The sequence below is a fragment of the Cuculus canorus genome, chromosome 12, assembly GCF_017976375.1.
Source record: "Cuculus canorus isolate bCucCan1 chromosome 12, bCucCan1.pri, whole genome shotgun sequence".
In the NCBI taxonomy this organism is placed as follows: domain Eukaryota; kingdom Metazoa; phylum Chordata; class Aves; order Cuculiformes; family Cuculidae; genus Cuculus; species Cuculus canorus.
In genome coordinates, this window is record NC_071412.1 from 6,590,982 (window position 1) to 6,617,503 (window position 26,522).

At 39.0% G+C, this 26,522-nt stretch overlaps 1 protein-coding gene across 8 annotated transcripts in view; it reads left to right on the top strand.

The window, feature by feature from the left end:
• The window catches only part of ADAMTSL3 (ADAMTS like 3), a 187,558-nt gene that overhangs the window by 111,093 nt on the left and 49,943 nt on the right, over positions 1-26,522 (top strand). For all 8 annotated transcript variants that reach the window (XM_054077304.1, XM_054077305.1, XM_054077309.1 and 5 more), the window contains 8 exons: positions 6,978-7,052; positions 12,349-12,506; positions 13,482-13,593; positions 16,286-16,424; positions 18,012-18,062; positions 22,252-22,456; positions 23,334-23,481; positions 24,706-24,790. In XM_054077304.1, the coding sequence (XP_053933279.1) occupies positions 6,978-7,052; positions 12,349-12,506; positions 13,482-13,593; positions 16,286-16,424; positions 18,012-18,062; positions 22,252-22,456; positions 23,334-23,481; positions 24,706-24,790 (973 nt within the window). The remainder of the gene's footprint in view (positions 1-6,977; positions 7,053-12,348; positions 12,507-13,481; positions 13,594-16,285; positions 16,425-18,011; positions 18,063-22,251; positions 22,457-23,333; positions 23,482-24,705; positions 24,791-26,522) is intronic.

Sequence of the window (26,522 nt, forward strand, 5' to 3'; positions counted from 1 at the left end):
AAACAATATACGTGCTACTAAAGTCAGAAATTTTGATGATTTCTTGGTATTATAGTAGTGCCAAAATTTTTTGGGGTCAATTTGTTCAACACTGTGGAACCAGTTCTCTATAATCATTCTCTGTGTGAATGAAATGTGGAAATAAAGCCGTGCTTTCTTTGTGCTAATGTATGAGTGAAGGGAGGCACAGTATCTTCCAGTCATTTGGAAACTTTCAGAGCGAGTGTTGAGAAGTAAAATATTGACACATGACAGACGTGTATGTAAGAGGAAGCTTATAAGGTTGAGCAGGATGTAAATTTTATTGTGTAATGAGACAAATTAAAGAATTGAAAGGAAAATGAGCCGAAGATTTTATATTAACAAAAAAAGGGCACATAAGGGAAAATGAAACTGCCTAGTTCTCTTGGTCCTTAGTTTTAAATGAAAGAGTTTAAGTGAAATTTAGGCATTGATAGCAAATGATCTCTGCTAAAGGAAGCATCCCGCTTTATTATCTTTTTAATATATTTTTACATAAAATGAATGCCTTTCTTTGACTGGAAAGCTAAACAGCACTGAAAGAAAGCTAACTGTTTTGCAAATATGAAACAAACTGTCATTTCAAAAGTTCTTTATTTTTTTCCACTAGCACTTAATTGCCTTTGAAAGACAAAGTAAGTTAGACTTCTGCCAGCAAGCTCAATTCTAACATTCTGGTAAAATGATTAAAGATTTGACTAATGATATTCAAACAAAAAGTGTAATATGTTGTAAAATGTACCATCCCGCTGGGAAATGAGATATCATGGGCCTGATGTTTCTAGTACTAAATGCATGGAACTCCCATTAACTCCACTGCACTTTGTGCACATGGAAAAAATGTAGGATTGGGCCCTGATGTCTGCTTTCCGCACTGTTATTGGCAAGAAATGGTGGGAAAGCGTTCTGGTTCCGATACCAAGGAAGAAAGATAGATGCTGGTTCTGAAATTAACAGAGAGTGAACTTGAAGGCACAAGCTTGTCCTCATCTGGTTTATTTGATTCTCAAACTATTTAATACTTGCAAGTTTTACCTTTCTTAGCTTTTTGCTAAAAGCTTCATACAAATGTTTCAATGTTGATAGCTCCAACTATTTTAATTTCTTCTTGCCATGTGTTTTATTTCCTATGGCACTTGTGTAACTTACCATTGGTCACTTATCATCACATGTTAGTATGTCATCGTCCACAGGCACGCTTAACCAGAAACCCAGTTGCACTGTGGTCATTTAAACAGAGGCCTTCATCAAGGCTTCTTTCTCAGTATCATCAGGAAGGGTTATGGAGCAGGTCATCCTGAGTGCCATCACGCAGTATGTACAGGACAACCATGGGATCGGGCCCAGTTAAGATGGATTTAGGAAAGGAAGGTCCTGCTTGAGCAACCTATTCTACCTCTATGACAAGGTGACCTACTTAGTAGATGAGGGGAAGGGCTGTGGATGTTTTCTACCTAGACTTCAGTAAAGCCTTTGACACCATTTCCAACAGCATTCTCATGGAGAAACTGGCTGCTAATAGCTTAGGTGGGTGTACTCTTTGCCGAGTAAAAAACTGGCTGGATGGCTGGGACCAAAGAATTGTAAATGAAGATCAATCCAGTTGGTGACTGGTCACAAGAGGCGTTCCCCAGGGCTCAGTGTTGGGGCCAGTTCTGTTTACTATCTTTATCAATGATGTAGACAACGGGATTGACTGCCCCCTCAGTAGGTTAGCAGATGACACCGAGCTGGATGGGACTGTTGGTCTGCTTGAGGGAAGGAAGACTCTACAGAGGGACCTGGACAGGCTGGATCGATAGGCTGAGGCCAGCTGTGTGGGGTTCAACTCTGCTAAATGCCAGGTCCTGCACCTGGGCCACAACAACCCTATGCAATTCCATAGGCTTTGCAAAGAGTGGCTGGAAAGCTGTCCAACAGAAAAGGACCTGGAGGTGCTGGTTGACAACTGGCTGAATATGAGGCAGCAGTGTGTGCAGGTGACCAAGAATGAGAAAATATCGGAAATAGTGTGGCCAGCAGGACTGGGGAAGTGATCATCCCCCCCATACTCAGAGCTGGTGAGGCCACACCTTTAATACTGTGTTCAGTTTTGAGCCCCTCGCTACAAGAAAGACATTGAGCTGTTGGAGCATGTCCAGAGAAGAGCAACCAAGCTGGAGAAGGATCTGGAGCACAAGCCTTATGAGGGGCAGCTGAGGGAATTATGGCTGTTTAGCCTGGAGAAGAGGAGGCTGAGGGGAGACCTTATCGATGTCTATAACTATCTGAAAGGAGGTTGTAGCAAGGTGGGTGCTGATCTCCTCTCCCAAGCAACAGGTGCTAGGATGAGAGGAATTGTCCTCAAGTTGTGCCAGGGGAGACTTAGACTGGATATTAAGAAAAACTTCTTCACTGAAAAGGTTGTCAAGCATTGGAAGAGACTGTCCAGGGAACTGGTAGTCACCATCCCCGGAGGTACTTGTGACATGTACATGTGGTGCTTAGGGACATGTTTAGTGGTGGACTTGGCAGTTCGAGGTTAAGAGTTGGGCTGGATGATCTTAAAGGTCTTTTCCAGCCTAAACAATTCTATGATTGCATGATTAGCTGACTCAGTTCTGTGATAACTTGCTATTTTGTATCATTTCCCCCTCTTTTGAAATCAATATGCATGGCCTTAGTAACCCCCATTGTCAAGGTTGCTGATGCTTCAATTTATGTGAATTATTTTTTTGCCAAAATTCAGCAGTTGGGTTAGAAACTTTTCATGCCAGGTGCTGGAGAAAATTCAGCCAAAACAACTCAGCATATTCCAAAGACAGAACAGAGAAAAACATGTTGTTTCCCACTGTCAAAACATTCCCGAAACCTTTTCTTTAATATATCTTAACATCCCCCATTGTTGGACTTGATCATGGATCAGGGACTTGAAATTTGGCAGACAATAGTCTTCTGGTCGTAGACAAGTCTTTTGCAATAACTATGAACATCAACACATATTTTACTACAACTCTTCAAAAAAGAACAAGAACATCATCTAGCCGTTCCTTCAGGCTATATAGATCCTTCTTGGATGTTAACAGCTGACATTTCTGAAAACTTGTCCTGTTAAATGTGCTCTAGCTTGTTACATGACCTAACTGCAAACAGATCGGATGTGTGTAATCTCCTTAAAATAAATTAACATGTTGTTTTTCCAAAGCTAAGCTATTAAAAAGTCTCCTTGAGGTTGCTCTTGCTTTCTGCCTTGCAGCAGTGGAGTATGGGCACCGGGATTGAATTCTGTGATGCCTCCTGCCTCATGTTCAGGTATCGCAGAATAGACTTTATGGAAAGCTTCTGACTCTCCTGGGCTTCACAGTTATGATTGGGGGTGATGAGATCACGTAAGGAAAGAGACATTTTTTTAGGATCAAGATGCATAGCTGCTCTGAATTTTCAGTAGCTCATACCTGTCTGTTTCAGGTATCTCTTAAACAGTATGTATTTGACTTTGCACAGATTCTTGTCGTTAGGCAGGTCAGCACATGCCCCAGGACCAATATCTTTTGAAGTTATGCTTCATATTAGAGTGGATGAGGGGAACCACTGCAATAACACTCCAAACATTCTGAGCTTCTGTGTTCCCTTGTGCTTACCGTTGTTCCTAGACTATTGTTCTTTGCATACTGAGAGCACATAGACCTTCAATCAGAACCAAAGGACATCAGACAAGTGCTGAGCAAATACATGGAAAGAAACAGTTTTTATAGGCCTAAAATAAACCTTCTGCCCTACTGTAAGAGGAGAGAGGGGAAAAATCCCAACTGGCCCATATGTGAAACAGTAAATGGGTCCACCATGGCTCACATGGAAAAATAAATAAAACCTGCTGAATTGGATTGAGCTCAGGAATGTGGCTTCTTTATTTTGATCCTGGGGATTAGCTCCCAGTCTTACCATAGCAGGGAGTCTGATCTTGCTCTCATCAAAATCCAAAATCTAAATCCACATTAACACCATAGAAACAGGATCAACCCTTGCCATCTAAAGTAAAAAACAATCGGGGGGTTTAATGAGCAAGTGCTGCGTGTAGTGCATCACGCACGCATGCTGAGACCCTGGGTAAAAGCAGAGAGCCCATTTCAAGCAGGTGCTGGAGAAGGATAACCCACATGCCCTCAGGAATCCCTGCAGTGGAAGCAGTGTTAGAATAGTGACTATCTCACTTGTTTCTCAGTTTTTAAGGTGAGGTTTATGACTCTAAAATCATATTTGATAGTCTAGTGTTTCTGTGTGTTCCAGATAATTTTGGGGTTATTTGTTTTCAGTTTTAGACGAAGTTCAGCAATTAACTTTCAAAGATAAATAAATATTATAAGGGGAGATAATTGGAAATTCTAACTGTAAATTTGAGGCTAGCAATTTCCCCTTATGTTTTTGTAAGAGTTCACTGCTTTTAACAGTGTGGATCCTACTGATTTAATGGGAAATGTACAGTATAACCATTTTTAAATAGGTTTACAGGGCCTTGTGTTCCTTTAAGAATATGAATTATATGCTTCAGTTGAGAACCAGGGGCCTTTGGAATATATACTTTTGGTGCCAGACCTGGATAATTGTAACTACTGTTTCAGAGGAAGCTAAAGCTGTCCTCAGGAGAAGGTAGAGTCCCTTAAGTCAGCTCTGTCCTGTTTTCTTCCAATTCCCCATCTTTGCTCAGAATTCCAAACCCCTCACTTTTAGTTTTCCCTATAATTTACTTCATCACACCGAAGGACTGTCCCAGGTCATAATTATTTCAGTCTTCTGCCAGTCTTCTTGACAGGCCTGTGGGGCTGCAGAGGTTGCACAGTGCTGTGGTAGTGAACTTAGTTGTCTCCTCTGATGCAAATAAAATGCTTTCTGGTAATATTGTCTCCACTGCAGAGAAACACCAAATTTAGCACCCCCATGAGACTTTTGGACCATATCAGAGAGTGCTTCAGTGAGGGTGGAATGTCTGTAGTACTGCTAAAGGAATGTGAAGCATCCTGAAAAGGGATCAACAAGGCCTGCTGAGGCGAGCGGAGCTTGCTGTAAGGCGGTGGAGGAAGCACAGCAGAACGACCCTGGTTGTTCTCAAGAGGAGCAGTCCTACACATCTCTGCACATCTGCAAATCCTGGCCTCGTCTGCTCGGTGTGGAGTGCCCTTGGTTCCACTTCAAAACAGCAGTTACATGTATTCATAACTGGTCATAACCAGACTCTTATTTGAGATTTTGTGCTGTAACTCCTCGTTGATTGTCAAGAGGGGATACGATTCCTGACCAAGTAGGGACAGATGGGCCCCTCAAACCTGCTTTCCCTCAAATGTTGTAGAGCACATATGAATTCAGTAGTTATTTCCTTACTTTAAAGATACACGCATCCACTACCTTCTGGCTATCTTTAGCAATCTGTCTGATGAAAAACCAAGATGCAAAAAGATATTAAGTGGTTCAGTAGTTAATGTTTTTTCCAGGGCTCCTTAGCTTATATTGTTCTTCATACTGTAGTATTTTGCACTCTGGTGGAATACCCAAGTATGAAATTAATAAAGATCATATTTTATTACATCCAAAATAAATTGTTATATTTAAATGACCTTCCTAGAAATTGGTGATATAAAAACTGTAACATAAGAAGGTGTTTATTTCAGAAAAAATAATTGCAGTATTTGCTTGAAGTATGCTGAATGTTTGGCAGGATTTCATACTTGTGCTAAGGAGATGTAAACCAGAAGCTGATAATTTAGCATCTACTATAAAAGGGTCTGGTTTAAAGTGGAAAGAAACATTCTTCAGCTATTTTTCAGTTAAAACTGAACTCAAATATTCTTCCTCTAAACATTGTACGAGTAATTCTGGAGCAAATGTATCACCGATGTTCAACTTACTACTTTTTGAATTTGCAAAATGAACTTCCTCTGCACCAATCCCTGGATAGATGTTAATGCCATCGCTCAACAGAGCATCCTCTGCGGGGCGTACCTGCAGTGGGCCCATATTTGCAGGTCCTGCCTCAAAGATGATTTATAGTTGGGTCATGATGGAAATGGAAGACAAAATGCTGGTACTTGATTGCTTGGACACTTCTCTCATCAGTTTGTAGATCTCCGTGCCATGCACTGTGCATACTCTTGTCTGAGAGTACTGCTGTTGTTGGCATAAAAGACTCTGGTCTGTTGATTTGACTGTTAACTCAGTTTTCTTGGGCAAATCATGGTTTCCTATATTTGAAATGGAAAGTAATAACTTTCTGCCTTTGTAAAATGCACTGAAGTAAGTGTGTCGCGCATTTATATACGAAGAGGCCGTTCAGGCAGCCAAAAGCTGGTTTGTATTGACATGTCCTATTCAGGGCTGGTTTGGTTTATAGTTAATTTTAAATTGAGGCTCTTACTGGAAGGAATGATCTTATATGGTAAGTTAGATGCAGACGCTCTGTTATAACATATACATTATAGCTAGTATATATTTGCTCTTAACTGGTCTGTAATTGGTTAAGGGTTAGTGTTAAGTAGATGATATATTTCCTGTAAGTCCTGCCACTTATTAAAATTGTGACCTGCAGCAGGAAATGAGGTGTGGGCAAAATGAAACTGAACAGCTGCAGATTTAGCAGATTCCTTATGTCAATTCAGTGATTAGGAAATAAAACTAGGACAACAGAGTGCAAATATGTTCCTAATACACTACTGACATTTCAGTTGTTTTTTTTTTTAATAGCAAATAATTTTCCAATAGCGAGAAAGATTTATGAGTCTATTCCTAGGTCTTGATAGTCACATAGCGTAGCAAAAAGACTCAGTGTGTTGTGCTCAATAAAACAATGTGTGATTATTCTTAATATAAAAATTGTGAAACCTGTCAAATATTTTCTTAGACAAATTTGACAGTTTTCAGTCTAGTTATGTGATGTTCAAATTCCCTGATGCAAGATAACTTCTAAAGCAGTTCTTTAATATTCCTAGGGGAAGAAACCGTGATTGCTGTACCACATGGGAGTCGCAGTGTGAGAATTACCCTGAAAGGACCAGCACACCTTGGTATGACTAAGCTGTTTTATATATTCATTCATAGCCAGAAGATAAAAACACAACCTTGTATTTGGACTCATCTAAACTTTGATAATATGGGTAAGATCACGACCTTCCCATCTTTAAAATCCAGCCTGGACACAGTCCTACAGAACACTGGAAGTCCAGTTAGTAGAAAGAAATAGCATACATGCTGGTGGTTTCTGAAGTTATTTAAAACAAATAATTCTTATATAAGATAGCTAAATTATAGCACAATCTTAAACTACACGCAAACGATTATGTCAAATGTACTTTCAAAGGGCTATGTGTGGGATCCAATAGCACTCATATAACCCGGCACCAAATTTCCATTGAAGAGTCTGAGATGGTATAAATAGTTCAGCTGAAGTCACACTTGGTCAGTAAGCAATGCTCAAGCAAAAGTCATCCGGTTGAAAAAAAAAAAGGTAAGGTAAATATAAAATAAATTACACGAGTCGAGTTTCCTCGTAATATTTTTGATCATTACATGCTATCTCAGAGTAAGAGCTTGCTATTCTGTTAGGGGTTAGACGCTTTACATAAAGAACTAATCTCAAAAATAAATGCGACTGTGTAACCAAGCAATGAAGTAAACATTTTGAGCAATTTTTTTATTAATAAAAGTGGAAGAGTTGGTCTGAACCATAGAAATAAAAAGGAATTGTTCTGCTCTGAGATATGTGCATAGAAGACAAAAATGCATTTTATTTCAAAATTGCTCATCTCTCCATTTACTTTTAAGGATATATTGTCGCTTTCTTTCAAAGAACAAATTCAGTAAGACTTTCGCTTTAGAGCAGCTCCAGGGTAGCAATGACTTCAACATAAAACATTGATATCAACAACGTATGAAGCTGAAATTATCATGAAATAAATAAGTGGATAACGTAGAACTGTTGCAAGAGGTGTATAAAGGAGTGATTCGGACCAGTTCAGATCAGGACTCTTGGTCTTTCTTAAGTAGTTCTGCAGAAGGAAGTTGTTGTTTCAGCTTCATATGAGGAAAAAGTACTAAATTCAGTGGCTCCTGGGGGATTTCTGGAAAGCTCCTGAGGAATGCAGCAACAACTTGGTAACTAAGTACAGAGTGCTCCTGGCTTCCTACTCAGGGTGGTTCCGTAAAGAAGCTGTGGCTTGGCATTACCTTTGTTCGCTAGTTCTCTTGCTGGATGAGAATTGTGAAATGTTCCTTTAACCACTTCCCCCAGCGCATCTGTTTGCAAATCTGTGAAGATTTAGACATATGTTCCCTAAAATATTTAAAATGAAGGAGGTGAAAAACAAGTAAGAAGTATTGTAGGGAGAGAGGTAGAAATCGTTTCTGGCTTCATATCCAGATCTTCAAGAAACAGCGTTTTAGGGGACATGCTTCGGGACAATTTGCCTGTCCACCTTTCGGCTGTATATATGTTTGTGAGTGTTTGTCGCTTAACAGAAAATACCAAGTGATCTTCTGTCTGCAACTTCATTGACTTCTGTGTGGATGTGCTGGCATAATTAAAGGCAGAATTTAAAAATACTTCACTTCTAATTACAGGCTTCATTTGTCAGGTACGTTCTTCCTGGCATGTGAGGAACTGATTTTAACTGATGGAGCAGGAACTACTTACTGTAGAATTCATACTGCCTCCTTTTGCCAGTATAGGTTTGCTCTTCAAGTAAAGTCAGCAGCAATAGTGAACGCTTGAAAAGTGCTATGGAGTGTCTGGCACTTTTCCCTTTATCTTGTGTTCTTTTGTGCTTCATCCTGGGCTTTATGATCTGCTCTCGTTCCAGGGAAACACAGCTGCTAGATTAATCAAAAATGGAAATGTGGTTGGAAATGTAGTGCCTAACAGATTAGAAACAAATAAATGCTCTGAACGTTGTTTTACAATCAGTAGCTTAGTGTTTTAGGAAAGGCTGTGTTTCTTTGTAGCTGGTAAGAATAAGTATTTTGTTTGTACTTTTGGACACGTTAGGACAGGTGACAGATTCATCAGAGAGCAAAGGTGTTACTTTGGGTTTTTTTACAATGAGGTCCTTCTTGTACTTATATACAAGGTGTTGCTTCAATCTTGTGAATGATTTGATGGAAAATAACCAAATAATACAAAAATGGTTATGAATAAAATGTTTCATTGTGTTGCTTTTCTTTTTGATTTGAACTATATTATGGCTTTTCTAGAAGTTTTTTTAAGAGCATTGAAATCAAAAGACTGAAAGTTCCCTGAAGTTAATCCTCCAGCAGAAGAAACAGGAAAACCAGAAGCTAATATTTTTACAAGTGGCTAATGCTAGATAACTGAGTTCATGAACTGAGGGAGGTTAAACTTCACTAAAAGGCACCAAAACTCTTTTTTCCCTTTTTGTCGGTTTCTTCTCCACTTGCAGTGATTTGCATTACTTGGCGGTGTTTAGCCGTACATTTCTGCACTCTGCTCTCTTTTGACAGAGCTAAGAGGAAGACAGTGTTGCCTGCGTTTTGAAAAGAATGTCTGTTTTATATTGGGCTCTGTCTTATGTTATCTACAAATAAATCGAATGGAAAAGAACGAGCTTTTGAGTAGCAATGTGATTTGCTCCCTCTTGCGCTGGGAGCAGGAGCTGGTTTCCCTGGGAATTCTTCCATGCCTCGTTCTACACAGCGAGTAATCTGCAGTGGATTGCTCATGCCATGCTACTCTACTCCTGCCTGCCACTAAGAGTAAGGGAAACTTTTGCAGTGGGTCCTCCATCCACAGCTGGACAAAGCATTTCTTTTTATCAAGGCAAAGGAAGTAGCAGAAAGAGAGACAGTCATAGGTCTTCGGCACCAGTGGTTGTCTTGTTAGGCACAGAAAACAGGTGAGCACTCAAGAGAATTCCTGTCCTTATGACTCTGCACATCTGGAGTCCTAAAGACCCATCAAGGAAATACTTCCTTAACTTAGTGTGGGGAAGCTTACTCCTGGAATCAAACTTTCCACCCCTTCAGGATTACAGGGCCCTGCGGAATGAGTAAATGTTTGGTGAATTCTTTTCTAAACCTTGCCCATAAGCCAGCTGATGAAACCTTTGTTCCCGATTACTGCTATGAAATCAATGAAGTGGTTTTGGGGGGGAAGTGCTCCCTAATAAGAATTATTATCTTACGTATGTGTTGCATATATTAGATGCTTAGTTACGCTCTGCTTTAGAAACCTGTAATGACAAGCACTAGATAATACTAAGCAGGAATATATTGCATAAGAGGTTATCCGTTGTGCTGTGGAATAGCTCTTCATCTCCCTGTGTGACACACATCTGGGAAAATCTGAGCAGCTGTTCTAAGCTTCACTGACACGACCTCCACAGCTACAGGGCATCACTCTATAGCCGGACTTCGCAAATGAACACACGCTTTGCATTCATACCTGGTGTAGTTCTACCATAAATGTATGTCAGCTCTCAGTGAGTTACCATGATGTTGGTTGCTGAAAAATATTCTTAGTTTCTGCATAGAAAAACATAAAAATTATTTTTAATTCAGTAAATTAGCATAAAAACTGAAAAGTAATAGAGCTCAGGTCACTAAATTACTGTCTTTAACATCTTCTTGCAGCAGCCAGATGTCTTGCTTTGCCATCTTAAATGCTAGTTTCAAAGGGATCCTGTGGTCCTGAGGGATCCTACTGGCTTTATGTGGAGTTGGTAGTGCTTGAGCTTTGCTGATTTGACTCTTGGTTGACAAAATGACAGAATAGCATGCATCATGCATCAATACGTATTGTTAAGCAGTGTAAGTTTGGTGTCAAGGCTGGAAGAAACTTAACGCAGGAATGCTGAGTTCCAGATATTTAGAAGTTTATTTTGTAATGCACTCAGGAAAAAAAAAAAAACTTCCTAGAAGTGACAGACAAAAGCATATAGTGATCATCAAAATACTTGTTGCTTTTTCTATGTTTATATCTATTTGTTCCTGATGGAATTGTGTTGGACAATGGAACACTTTGTTTCCCAGAGATTTATTTTTTTCTCTTTCACAAAATGCATTCAATTCACTGCTAGATTTCTACTCTGTGATCAACATAAAGTCATTTCCTGGAAACATATCCTTCCTTAAACTTCCTTCCAGCTATGTATGTGTTCTTTGTTATACCTATGAGCAGAGTGGAACCTAATCCTTAGAAACCTGGCATAATGTTGGTACTTTTTCAAGAAGGTGAATTTCTTCTAGAATGTCTTTGCTCTCTTTGCTGAGGATGCTCCAGAATGCCTCTGTATTTTAAAAGATCTTAGGGAAGAAAACAGTAATGATGGACTTGCAGCATTCAGAGTATATTTTCAGTGCAGGTAAAACCTGATGCTCTTAACCTAAATTATCTATCCTGAATTAGATAACTCTTTTTAAAGTTCCAGAAAAAGGTGGTTGGAGAAAGAGGTTATTTAGAGCTGGTCAAAAGGTTCTTTTTAGCTACCCTTGAGCTCATCTGAGTTTCATGCCTTTCTCCTGTGCTGCCCTGATAGTTCGTAACCAGACCAGTGCATTTGAAGTCATGCATCTTGCTGTGCCCAGACGCTGTATTATTCGGAGCTCAAAATTCTGTCTTCATCACGACTATCTTCCCTTCTCTTTATCCACTTATAGTTCAGTCAGTTCGCTGGAATTGACTAAATCCTAAAATGCTTCATCTGTCTTCTGGAGGTTGTGGGCTGTTAGTTCAATCTGTTTCCAAGGAATGCAGAACAGCTCAAAAAGGGTTTTCAACACCACCTGTTCTGAGAAAGGGCCATCCCTCAGGCAGTGCCGCAGCTACCCAACTCCTGGCTCTGCTCACATGGGAAGGATTAAAAGTTGAGTTAATGACCTCTGGAATGGGTAGAGTGATACAGGTATTGAGGTGAGCGTTTGGTGAGTTTGACATGATTCAGGCTTCTCTGGAAACTGCTGACATTGCTAGGCTTTTGAGTTGCGTGGAAGTATGAGTTATTTTTCTGTGTATTGATTGTATCTGTTTTGTGAGTTTCTTTCAGCTTGTCCTGCTGAATCTATTCCTTTATAACTACAAAGAGCGCGTGGTGTAGGAAAAGCTATCTCAGAAGTGCTTTTGGTGTGAGAGAATAGTGTGTTCAGGCAGATATTCTTGTGCTGGCATGTCATGCAATTATGTATCAGCCTAGAAACTTAAGCAGCTAATGTTCTCACAGATATTGTGGGTGTTTTTTAATGCACGTATACTGCTGCCACTTGCAAAACAAAGTTGTAAACGTTACTCTGACTTCCTTGAAAAGAAAAAAAATACCTTATTGAAGTTTACTAATTGCAGGTTTTTTTCTCTAGTTATAGAGTCAAAGACACTACAAGGAGACAAGGGAGAGCACAGTTTCAATGCTCCTGGAACGTTTGTCATAGAAAATACAACTGTTGAATTTCAGAAGAGTACAGACAGAGAAATAATAAAGATCCAGGGACCTCTTGGAGCAGATTTCATTATCAAGGTGGGATGTGTGTTAGTGCAAATATACTAAGATATTGCAAGTCCATGCAACAGAGTAGGTGGCTGTCCATGAGGCTGTAGCAGTACAAGAAAATCTTTTAGCTAGCAAATAAAGAATCCTAATTAAAGTCCAGAGGTAGTTTATACTAAGTATATCCAAACAGATTAATATATTATGAGGTTAATGTCGTTGCTGTGTTGGAACATTCTACAGGATCTTTAATGGTAAAAATGGCTGGGACTTTTGTTTTAAGTATTACTGAAAGAATAACAGCATGGAGCTGTACAGTGGATTGGTGTTAATCCAATTGAAGACTGCCACCTACTGAATCAGAGCATTGCTTCCAGCAGCACCCTGGAATCTCCCTTAGACATTGCAAATCCAGCTACTGACCATTTCTAATCCTTTTAAGATTCTCTTCTACCCAGACCACATACCAATTGCTTGTACCCTGCATGCAGATATATATGTGTAGAAACGTTCTGGCTGCCAAAGGAAGATAGACATGCAGTTTTCCATTGGAAGTGACAGTTGTTTCAGTATTATCACACCACTTGGCTTTATCGGTCATGTTGTAGAAAGAGACTTGTAGTAGTGTTTATTTTGCACCTGCAATATCACACGTGCAGTTAGGCTTGCCTGAATATGAGCCACTATGCTTAGGTCAATTATTGACTTCTTTCGCTGGCAAATTGCTAAAATTTAGCTAATAAAGAGGTGAGGCAGAATATAGCCAGAAACTGTGCCAATCCAATATCAATAATCAAATAGTCATGATAGTACACTGAATAATTTGGAAAATATAGCAACATACAAGTATTTGATTATTTGAAACTTCAATTGAATTGTTACTCTGGGGTGGTTTTATGCCTGAGATATTGCTATCTGCATTGTTATTATATATGATTTATGTATTGGAATGACACAAACAGTGGAGTCCAGTATACACATGTGTTGTAATGGAAATTTCTTCAGACCAGATACTCTGGATCAAAAGAGAGTGTGGTTCAGTTCTTTTTTTATCAACCCATCAGTCATCAGTGGAGACAAACAGAATTCTTCCCCTGCACAGTGACATGTGGAGGAGGTAAGTAATGGCAATATTTCAGCTAAAGATTAAAAGTGGCTGATTTAAAAGCTTTATTTTGCATTTTTATTGATGAAGTGTTTGTGTTTCTTTGTACACTGGTGGTTGTTCAGAAGAATAAGTAACAGAGTAGCAGGTAAGGTGGTTGATTACCTTAGTATGTGCATAGCTATTTATATCTTATATTGCTGGAAGTCATGTTCTTTCATAAGGAGTGGTTATTCAAGTTAGAACTGTGACTTAGACATTAAGATAAGATGTTCAAAGTGGTAGATGAAAATTCATAAAGGATGTTTTGGGACAGTTAACTGAGAAATACAAAGACATTTTAAAATAAGGATAACCAAGAGATGAAGGAGGAAGGTCTTTCTGGCCGCAGTAGTAGACATGAGGGAGAGTTTTAGAACACTTAGTTTAGTAATTAGTTAAATGAAAGCAAAATAAGTAAATAGAATTGGAGGAGTAGCTACTATCAATATCTGTGGTTGTCTGATCCTAACCACTTAAGTCTTGATGGTAGATAGAGCATCAGGTAACGTCCCGTAGTGTCTACTCCTGGTTTAAACACTGCAGTTCATACAATGGTTAGATGAAGTGCAGCTCAGCTCTGCTACTGCTCATCCAGCCCACTGCTTGTCATATCTGGTTCTGCAAAAAGCATGATTTCATGGTAGAAGGAGTGTTTGACATTGTAGATGGGTATTTCAGTTCAGCCAGCATTACCCAGGTCATCTGAAAAACATGCTGGGGTACAAGTGATATTGGTGTAATGATTTTCTTGGAATGTACAAATATGGTTTAAATAGTTACTTGGGACTAAAAGAGTTAAAGGTGTTTAAGCACAAGCAGCGTCTGAGCATCTTTTCATGGACCATCCATTTTGTCGCTTGCATCTCGCTTTAATTTGAAATGCAGATGCTATATGTGTATGATATGTAGTCTCACAGGAAACAGCGGCATCTTAAAAGATGCTTGGCCTCATGAAGTGTAATTCTTACTGGAACTCTGAGTGGCAATACATATCCTCTGATAATTCCATTGCACTGTGTTTATGATTTTTTCCCTAACCTGTCTGACAAGGGAAAAAGTATAAAGCATCAGAGTTATTTTTGAGAACTGCGTGTAAGCACTGCATAGCTCAGAAGACACGATACCTTCGAAGTTATCGGCTAAGATCCAGCCCTGTTCAGACTGATGTTATAGTTTGAAAATCATAGCTACATGTCAATCTCTTTGCAATTAGGCAGTGTTTTCAATGCCCTACTTTGTAGCTACGTGTTTATAATATGAAATCGGTACCTTTGTCAACAGGGCTTGACACTCTCGATGGCAGTCTTGAGAGAGGCCAGTAACTGAGGAGGCACAGAAACTAAGTGCCTGCTCACCTGTGAAAGATGTAGCATTAAGAATGGCATGCAGGGAGGTTTTATCGCGGCCGCCTGGCTTCAACCTTCTATCTTAAAGTAGATTTAGTATCCAGGTTGTCTGCTCGGCACCTTTTACTGGCAGTTAAAAATAAAGATTCCTTACAACAGAGACTTGGAATCAGTGTGCCGCTGTTCCTCACTTGGATGCTTCTTCTACTTTTAATTCTGGAAACTCCCTGTGTGGGAGGAGGGAGTGTGACAGGCATCTCAGAAAGCACAGGCAAACTGAATTAGCAAGATGGTTTAAAAATTGTGTTTATCTTGTTTGCAAGTGGCATATCTTCTGGGTCCTTTCAGTGCTTAAAAGAACTGGAACATGCATGCTTTGAGCTTTGGAACTGCTTATTTCTTCTTTAGGGTTATCACTCTTATATGTGATGACACTTGGAATCAGCCAAGAGACACACAAGTGAAGCTACTGATATATGACACAGTATTTTCAGAAGGCACTGAGACTTGTGCTGTTAGTTTATTGACTCTGTTTGGATTTTAATTCTTGTGGTTTCAAACTTTTTTCTTTGCACATACCAGAACATCCTTCTACTCTCCACAGTTTAAATCCAAGTCGGTTCTTTTGATTTAGTCTTTTTTTCTTAGCCAAAAAAGCAACCTAGTGGTTTATAAAACTCAGATCCCTTTTTGTAACCAGTCTTAATACAGATTCCCTCCTTCCTCCCCAAGAAGGTACTTCAAGTTTTCTTTCTTTGGCTCTTCTACTAGGAATGTTCTTGAAACTATTTCTTGGGTTTTTACGGTTAAACTTAACAGTGGTTTTGGATCTCATCTTCAATTCCTCTGGCTTTCTATTTTAAGTATTTATTCTTTTTCTCAGGCATCACTGTGTAATGTAGCTCTCTAACGTACACAGTACATCCTCCGTGAGGGAGGGCGGTTATACATTGTGGAATACGTAGTAGAACTATATGACTTTGTAGGGTTGCCTCTGTGACAGCTCCAGTGTGTATTCCTGCATCGCATGAAAAAAACGTATGTTTTTGCTTTTAGAATATTGTAAGAATAATGTGCCAGAATCTTGTCTGGTGTTAATATAGATTAACATAATTGTTATAGTTAATTGCCTTAAAGGAAGATTTGGTCCTGCGTGTTCCTGTGAAGTGTTTCTTCATTCAAAAGCAAACCAAAGAAGAATAACACGGGAAATTAATTCAATTTGGCAGCACATTATTTGGGGGTGGTAGTGGTGGTGCAATAAGGCTGCTTTAATTTATCTCCATTACTAAAATTTAACTTTGCTCGTGCACTAGGTTATCAGCTTAATTCAGCTGAGTGCTTGGATATTCGTCTGAAGCGTGTTGTTCCTGACCACTATTGTCATTACTATCCAGAAAATAAGAAACCAAAGCCCAAGCTGAAAGAATGCAACATGGATCCCTGCCCTTCTAGGTTTGTATGACGAATAAACTTAAGTGTGTGGTATAGTCAGTTACTAAGGAACAATTGTATTTACTTGAATTCAGTTCTTTTACCCTTTGGGCATAACTAATCTTGGTTGATTATTGCATGTATTAAAGGCTGATGCCTGGCACCACTTTCTGTAGATTTGTGGCAGTTCTTCAGTGATAGTCAACACTATTCTTCTGTGTTGCAGAATAGAAGACTTTTTTTTATACAGAGATATTGTAAACATCAATTTGTTTGTTCAAGGGCTAATTCTACATTATCTATTACTGATTGATGCAGCACTTGTACAAGGATTTTGTGAGGTTATGTGAGGACAGGTTGTCTCTTTTGGGTGTATTGATCCTGCCTTCCAGGATTTCTCAGTAGACAGACAGTAGCTCCAATTCTCCGTTAATGTACACGTTTTGCACATGGTTTAACTTGGTTTGTTCATTTACCTACCGTAAAAATTTAATTCTTTGTTTGTGCTGTGGAGTTGACAATAATTAAAGTTTAGGAGGGGGGGCTGTTTGCTTTTTTACACTAAGAATTTTTTTTTTAGAAGTCATTCAGAGTAAACATACTGGTGGTACAAATACCACAAAATATTATTGCCAAATTGCGAAGGCTATAGTATACATAAATTGTATTGAATTACACTACGGTATTTCAAACTAACTCTTGGATTGTCTGATGAGGTTTCCTGGCTGTGCTAAAGAATCTTAAAATAACATCGCAGTATCAAGTCCCAGAACCTCACATTAATATGCCAGCTGGCTGAGCTAGAGTTATGTGCAAGAAGAAAAGGAAACATTCTCAATGGATTTCATTTCCTGTAGCTAAACTGTCCATTTCCTTTCATTCCTGTTGAACGTAATTGTTGATAGTGACCTCTAACACTTAGAGATGTACACGCTTTTAAGCTTTTTCCTGGAGAGTTGGTCAATGCAGGGAATGGTAAGACTTCACTGATACTTAATGGCAGTGGATGCCAAATGTTGCAAAGCTGGAATGGGAAAATTAGGTAAAGAAAGGGCTATTAAGCCTTTCCTTGAAAATTTAGATTATATAGACAGAAAAAGGGAAGTACTACTGCATGTAATACCATATTTCTACTATCGGAAGTGGGATTTTATGCCTGTTCTGTGCTGTGCAGTTCAGACATCTCTAGAAGGGTCCTAAGCATGACCCAATGCCAGTCTAGGGTTAATCCTGTGATCCATTTATTTCACCACCTCTCATATCCCTCAGCAGTCTTTGTTACAGATATAAATATGTAATTACTTTCTTGTTAATAAATTAGCACAAGACTTAAAGGATCACTGATAATAAATTTCTCTGCGAGAGCCTTGCTCTTTTAATATTTTTTGAAGGCATGAAGACGAGAAACTGCATGGTGATCTCTATCCGTGCAGAAGAGGTAAGATTATATGAGTCATTGTTTGCCACAAGTATAATGTGTAATGAATGTCAGATCCCTTCATTCCATGTTGGGAATTGCTTGCTTTAAGCATGATCATGTAAAAGTATGTACTTGATGCACAGTCTTGGGTATGAGAAATAATGATGCAATATTTATTTTGTTGACAGTGATGGATTTAAAGAAATCATGCCCTATGATCACTTCCAGCCACTTCCTCGGTATGTATAATCAGGATAGCATATGCGTGAGCATTAGCACAATTTTCACTGCAAATACACTGTTTGAGTGCTAAGATCATGGAACATATTCTGATTCTTTCCTGTATGGGAGAGTAAGTTTGTAACAACCCTGTACACATTTTTGAAGCTTGTGACTTATTTAAGTGTACTCTCCATGACTAGCTTAACAGCGAGAGGTTAACATGCTCTTCTTGAAAATATCAATGTGGGAGACTTCAAAGACTTGTCCCCCTAAACCTTCTCCTGCTGTAGTGCTGAGAAGAGCATCCCCTTTAAAATGCGTGTATGAATTCTTGTCTTGAAAGTTTTCTATTTTGAAGATGTGTGCAGTTAATATATTCTGTATAGAAGTGGTCTCCCTGTGTTACAGAACTCTAAAAATTCCTTTTCCCTTGAGAGAGCTCATTCTTTCTGCTCTTCTTTAGTACTACACTCTATTTATTGACATCAAGGCTGATGTGTCACTTTAAAGATTCTGAGTTGGCTGAAGATCTAAGATCTGTTGCCTAAAATGAAGTCATCAGAGCAGTTTGTTGCTTTCTTTTTTTTTGTTGTTGGTTTTTTGTGTTTGGGTTTTTTTTTCCTGAATCAATTACAACAATGTAAAACTTCTCTGGAAGGCGTAGATGTTTTATAAAGAATGTCAGGACTAAAAAGCATCGAGCCAGTTTTACTGTTAATAAAAAGAACTATAGTTGATGGAATTAAATGCATATTTATCTGAGTTGAACCTCTGCTATATTATGTCACAAAATGAATAATGTGTATTTTTATAAAGAAGTAAAGATATGAAGTAATAAGAATGAAATCATAGACTTACATGGCTCAGTGGAGCTACTGATTACAGCTGATATAAATGTCATAGTTTATTTCTGTAGCAATTTACGCTTCTTGTAGATCTGCTGTCCTGTGATGTACTTTGGCTTTCCTACATAGATGGAGATTTGTTTTCTTGTACAGCTTTATCCTGGGAAGTTCTGTAATTATATTCTATCTTTCTCCCCTTCCATTTCTTCTGCCAAATCCTTTGTACTTCAAATCTCCTCTGGAACTCTGCACAATTTATTTACAGGAATATTTCATCTTCTGAACTGCTCAGGGGCTGGAGACTGGTTGGAAGAGAAACTCAATCCTCTTTCTGTGCTTTACTCAGCACCTTTGCATGACACTGTGGTGAGACAGATTATGACTGTGATAAAGCTGTGGGCAGGTTCTTTTATTTCAAACCCTGCAAGCTACAGACAAAGACCCACCTTGTCTGAACACATCGGTGTCCTGTCAGAAGGTGGCATGGTCTTCCTGGGTGATGCTCAGGAGCAAGAACTCTAATCTTATAGCAGAATTTTTAAAGCAGCTGCTATCTTGTAGGAGATGGCTAAACAGGGCTCAGAGTCGGTACCAGTAGGAAGGAGAGATGGGAAACAGGCTGTATTCTACCAGGAGAGCACATAAACGCAGTGGAGATACACAAGCACCTTTACTCAGTGGAATTTCTGAAAGAAAACAGCAGCTGAAACAGCCAATTTGTATACCTGCATCATGAGGTGAAGCTGGTCCCGCACATATGTGTCTTGCTTCAGTGTAGCAGGATGTATTTCCTCTGTGCTATTGCCTGTGGAGTGACTGCAATGCATTCACATGCACCAGTTCTGCTGGGCATTCTTCACCTTCTCTTTTTGTTTTTTTTCTTTTCTTACCTGTTTCCTACATGCTAAGTGAAGGCTGTTCTTGCAAAGCAGGCAGAAAACCAAAGTGCTGTAGATATGCTTGAGCAAAGCCGTACAGACTCCTTCCCGTCAATCAGCAGTCATCACACCTCCTACATAACCTGAGGGCCATGTGGAGGGCTGCTCTGCAGTCCTGTGGCGTTTACCACTACTTTCCCATTCATACGAGGAAGTTGTGGGAAAGTCATGGTGCACACTGCAAGATCTTGAAAGAGTTCTCCTGTGGCTAGAGTTGTAAATGCCCCATTGAAATATTTTTACAGATGGAGAATTCTTTTGAAATAAATAGAAAAATTTCCCAGGATGAAAATTTTCTTTTAAAGCTTTTGGAATGTCTCCATTTATTTCAGACTTGTTGGACTGTTGAGGATCCCTTGACAGCTGTGGGTTCTGGAAAGTATCTCCTTGAGTGCTTGCCCAAGTCCCCCCTTTTCCCCAGTAGCCATGGACCTCACTCCATCCTGAAAATACTTCTGGGAGTGTGGGATCTGGAGTGTATTCGAAACTGATGAGATAAAGAAAAACAACTATAAAACTTCATGCTATAAACACTTGCAAGGCTAGTATTATATGTAGCACAGTGATCCTTGTATATCCTTGTAAACCCATGAGCTGCTAATTCATTGAGTAGTTAATTGTTCTTTATTTCCTACTTTTTAAAAAGAAACTGATTTAACACTGGCTGTTCATTTAAGTCAAAGTGTAACTGTTGCTCTTCAAATATATTTTGTACCTATGGTAGAGTATCAGTATCTGAGCACACAGCTTTATTCTGAACGCTTTTGAGTATATATTTTATGGTTAACATTCCATTGCTGTATGTTTCATATTCATTCTTCCGTTGAACTTAAGCATGATTAATATGTTTTTGTAGGCAGTTTAATGAATTGCTTAAAATAGGAAGTGTCCTCGGTTTACCTACTATATCGTAGAAAGCAGGTAGTAATTACTTAAATTTACTTTTGATTTATAGGCCTTTGCTTCATCTTCCCTGAGGTTATGACTTCCTTTATGATAACTAAGTTACTCTTGACATATTGATTCTGGTGTGATATTGTAGTACTTTCTGAGTCCATTGTTCATAGTGGATATAATTTTTTTTCATGATCCTTTCTGAGCCCGTGCAGTTGTAGTAGGAATAAGGTTTAAACTAACAAGACCTAGATGAACCATTAGACGGGCTGCAGAACTCGGTCATTTCCTTGGGCTTAGTTGTGATTTGGGTGGGTGGTGGAAAGAAAGGAAGAGCTAGGAGGTAAAGTGTGAGGCAAAATTGCAGGGTGGTGGGAGTGGGATGTGTGGTGTCAGTGGAACCTATAGACAAATGCTGTGATAGAAGCTTGTTCTCTCTAAACGTAACGAAAGTAGGACATTACTGAAGGTAAATTTTGTTGAGAAGTGATTGCTTAAATATACATTCACGCTAAGACCAAACAAAACACAGTTTGTAACCTAAAAACTCCATGTAATTCTCACTTAGGATAGTGCAGCAATTTCCATCTCTATTGTAGTTACTTCCAAGATTGCTGGTAGATGGCCATTTTGAAGACATTCCTTCCTAGTGGGTTGTTTATCATCCTTCTGTTGGAGGCCACTATCTCTCAGCTCTACTGGTTGGCATGGCTGTGTGAGTTTTCCTTAATCTGCGTCGTCCTGCTGCAGGAGAAAGCTAGGTTAGCCGAAGCAGCCAAAATGGATGAGCAGCTGACTTTTGCTTCAAGCAAGTTGGAAAATGTGACTACAAAGTCATTCAGTGTAATTTAATGAGAGTCGAAAACTCTTGCAGAACTGCAGCGATGATCAGCCAAATGGTACCTGTCACGATTTAATTTTTTCACAGTCCTTACGGATGAAGACAGTTAGAAATGAAATGCCTGGGTTTACCCAAAGCAAGTATTAGAGTTCACGTAAAACTTTTTCATGAACAGATGTGGGCAATGATGAGCGACTGTGGGTAATAGCACACTCAGTCAGTACAAAGAGGTCTGTCTTTATCTTGGACTTCATATAATCTCAAGTACATATGCTTCTTGGTCTCTGAAAATGGTAATAAGAGTACATATGACCATGTAAATTAACTGTGAAAAATCTTCTATTTAGGTGATTTAGATGGCTTGCAAATAAAATCATTCCAGTAGTTGAACTCAGTGTATTTAGTGTCTTTAACTCATGAATGAGAATAAGATTTTCAGTTATTTTGGAAAATGCACTTAAATTTATAGTTCTTTGTTTCTTCTCATTTTGTACATAAATTTAAGCTTGAGAAAATGCAAGATGGCTTTGTGATTCAATACATCTATATTCAATGTGTGGTAAGAATTCAGCAACCATACTGTCAGTGGGTTTTAATGACTCTGCGGTTGGATTCAGTAGTTCACACTTTTTCTAGTGGAATAAAAGAACAGCCTTAATCTGTAATATATGTGGGTTCTCTTTTCTAGGTGGGAACATAACCCTTGGACTGCATGTTCAGTTTCCTGTGGAGGTGGTATTCAGAGGAGAAGTTTTGTGTGTGTAGAAGAGACCATTCATGGAGAGACACTGCAAGTGGAAGAGTGGAAATGCATGTATGCCCCTAAGCCCAAAGTAATTCAAACCTGCAATCTGTTTGATTGTCCCAAGTGGGTGGCAATGGAGTGGTCTCAAGTAAGTTGAAAAGTAGTTTGGACCTTTATTCTTGTTTACTGAAGAAAGCTTCTAGTTTCATGATACCTGGATTTGTGAGCACAGGGATTTAAAAAAAATATATATATATATCCCTGTAAGCATAATTCATACTGCTTATTAAGAGGAGTTTGTGCTAAGTAATATGGCCCGATAGTCAAAATGTTAATATGTCTATATGGAGAAAAATGCATATAGAATTATTTATGCCTGTTGAATTCCTGCTTTCTATAGAGGAGAAATGAGAGCCAGAGGTCAGGCCCCTTTGCAATCAGGTCATTTGTCTCTCAATTCTGGATAAATGTAATGTTTCACTGCATGTAATCGCTAACGGCATGGCTGTTTAGGGGCTGGCACGTCTGCAAGGGTGATTTTCCAGCATTCTTACCTTTTATTATAGTAACAAGAACGTAAAGCCAACTTATCTTGGCTGTAGTTATCTGATACGATCAGATAGCTCAACACTTCTATAATTTGTTAGTTTGTCCAAATGACATCACTGACATATAGTGAAGGAACTGTTCTTGCAGCACGTCTGACCCAGCTGTAACTGCAAATGACCACTGTGGGAGAGCGTATTCTTAGTTCATAGCTACCTCGGTTTCAGACTGTTGCCAATCAGATAAGCTTTACAGAACCCCAAGAAATCACTTATGTTCCCGAAACTTAGACATTTTTTCCAGCATCAACCTTTTCTTTATTCACCTAGCAATGCAGGGGCAAATTCCTACATCTTTGGTACTTGATTGTGGAAAAACTTTAGTGAACACATCATCAATATTTTTAATTTGCTTTTTAACAGTATTTGTAAATATAACAGAAAAGAAACAGTGTGAGATGGTTGCATTGTCTCCTGCAGTGCACAGTGACCTGTGGCCGAGGCTTACGCTACCGAGTAGTGCTGTGTATTGACCACCGTGGGCAGCATGTCGGTGGCTGTAATCCACAACTTAAACTACACATAAAAGAAGAGTGCATCGTGCCAATACCGTGTTACAAGCCAAAAGGTAACTGGAATTTTGTCTGGGTCTGTTATTGTTTTACATTTTTCTAAGAGAATTAAGAGCCCCTGGTAACCTTTTTCTGAAATGCCAGAAGCTGGAATTTACTAGGACTTATTTCAGTCTTGGCAGAAACAAGCATTTTAATTATTGGTGCTAGGAAAAGTGCCCTGCTGATATTTTTTTTTTTCTGATAATGTGGCCAGACTGTCGTGAAGGTGAACATGCTAACTAAATCTATATAGCCTGGTCAAATTGGTGAAACCAGAATTAATGAGTTCAATATGTGGAGGAGAAGTTGTTCAATAATACTTGAAATGGGAATGGTACTCCATATGTATTTCCTGGGATCTTGTTCATTTGCATCTCATTAAATATATCAACATTTTCAGCGGGCCTCATCAGTTCATTAAATTATAATCACGTTGGTTTTCTTCTCTCTTCTCCATTTCTGCATATTTAAAAGAATGATATAAATTGCCAAATAATCTTTAAAATGTTGGTAAGATTTAAAACAGTAGGTGGGAAAGTTAAAAGAAAAAACAAAGATGAGAGGGGAAACTAGAATATCTTGTCACTTGCTCATATTTGTCCCTCTGGGCCCAGAAAATTTTAATGGATGCTACATCCATTCTTTCAGATTTTATTTGAAAGGCTGTATTTCAGACCGTTGCTCCAAGAAACAGCGTTACAGAAGTGGAGGATGTATAGACAGATAAAAGGAGATACTGTGTTTTTTTTAATCAATGTCCAACTTCGGGAAAGCTGGCAAACACAAAAAAAAACCCTATTTTTTTTGTGAAAATATTCTAATGAAGCCAGTCTATTTGGAAAGCAATACATGTTTGCTATGTTCTGGATTATTTTTCAGCTCTATTGATTTATGATGAAAATCCATTACACTGGGATATAAGCTACGATCTACTAGAAACTGCCTGCACTTGGGAAAGATGTAGGAAGGGAGTAATAGATTAAACAGGGATGGAAACTGGATTACTGGTACTGTTTCAGTATAAAGGGGTGTCAGAATGGAGCTCAAAGATCATGAAGAAATTTTCTAGTAAATTATGTTTTATTATGCAGTGTATCTTTATTCAAATGTGCTAGATCAACAGGCAGTGTGATTTGTGGAGTACTAAGGTGAGTAATGCCAACATCTACATATTGCTTTGATTTTGGAGAAATTACTGATTGGTGTGTGTTGTTTGTTTTTTAATTTTTCTCTACTAGAAAAAAGTCCCGTGGAAGCAAAATTGCCGTGGTTTAAACAGGCACATGAAATGGAAGAGGCAAGAACAGTTTCAGAAGAGCCAACGTAAGTACATTGTCTTTTACAGCGAAGAAACATTTCTGGCGTATTTTGCAGATCATCTGGAACGACTGTTGCTGTGCAGTTTGCTTTGACAGTTTGCCCTCCTTGGGAGATGAGTTGTGTTGTGAGCTGCTCCTAATTTTACATCTTGCTTCTGGAGCTCCTGTTCTGGACAACAAAGAGCTGCTCTATTATAGTGTGCTTATATCATTCAAGCAATGCGAAGGGATCTTAATTTTGCAATCTTACCTCAATAAATTCTAAATTGCTGATAAACCAAAGTTTCATAAATTTCTGTCTGTGACAATTAATGCATGTGGAAGCGTGCCAGCAGATGTAAATTAAATAAATTCAGTTTTATCCCAGTCATTGCTGTTACCTCAAGAATGTAGTGGTTGCATTAAAAATTAAGAGGTACTTTGTAGGGTTGCCAGGTTTTCCCTGAGGGGTGAGACCAATGCATAAAGAAAGTGAGAAAAACCTGCTGATCTCTGAGCTTAGCTGAATCTATGGGGATAAATTGTGATGTTTTGCACGTGTCTGTGTGAAATAACATCTGGATTTTGAGAGTGCCCTTCAAAGCTGATGGGAGTAAACCTTACAACATCTAAATACTGGGAATGAAAGCATAACTGAAAGCCAGCTGCACTTGTTCCTGTCCTTTGTATGTTAGGACATCCCTGCAGTTGCTTGTATCCACTGTGTACGTTTCATGTCTATGTGTATCTCATATATTCCACATATAGCATATAACTTTCTAGAAAATAGTAACTTTCTGTAAGGTTTTCATGAGAGATTTTGAACAGTATTCTGTTCTGCTCAGCCAAATTCTGCACTCATCTGTAGTAATGTTAGTTTAAAGTAATTTAGGTGAGCTTACTGAAGTTACTTTGGATTTATATTGCTCTGAGAGCAGAGTGTGGCCCATAACTTCTTATTTTTCTTCCTCCATCTAGCTATTCCTCATTTTTGGCACACATGGACCGACAGGTGTGATCATGAGTAATAAAATCTTTACACCTGCACTGAGTCAAAGAAGAAACCTCTTGCCAAACAGGTGTTTGCATAGTTATGGTGACGGTGCTTTAAACATTTCACTGCTTTAGCCTCTCAAGTGTCAACCTACTGTGAGCGGTTATTTCACTCTCCAAATTGGTGGCCCTGAATTCAGGCAAGGTGGTAGCAAAGATATAAAAATAAAGTTTGATTGTCGAAGGGGGTGATGCAATCAAATGTGCCTTTTGAACGTCGGCATACCAGGATGAAGGTATATGAGACCACCTCTAAGGAGGATTCAGCATGAAGCTGTAAAGCAAGTGGTTCCTAACATTACAGAGTCATGCGGAGGCAACTGGCAGCTAATGTAGTCTTCAGGTTTTTAGGATTCTTCAGTAGCCGCCTGACAGCAAGCAAGGAGGACTGGCAGGAACACAGCATGCTAGTTCAGAGTATATTTAGAGTACAATAGGGCTGAGTCAGAAACTTTGTAATGGATTCACTTGTATCTTGGCCTTAAAAAAGGAGTTATTCATGCCTTCCTAGGCATGACCAATGTCTTCCGCTGCAGCCTCACAGTGTGAATGCAGCCATGTGTTTGAGTTCCCAGAACATGTCCTGTCAGAGCGGTGTGGTTTTGCAGTTTCCTGGGTTTTTTTCCTTCTTTGCTTACTCTGGAGATCTAGATTTTCTTTGTCATTCTTTCATTAATGATCCTAATCCTGTTCTGAGATTTTTC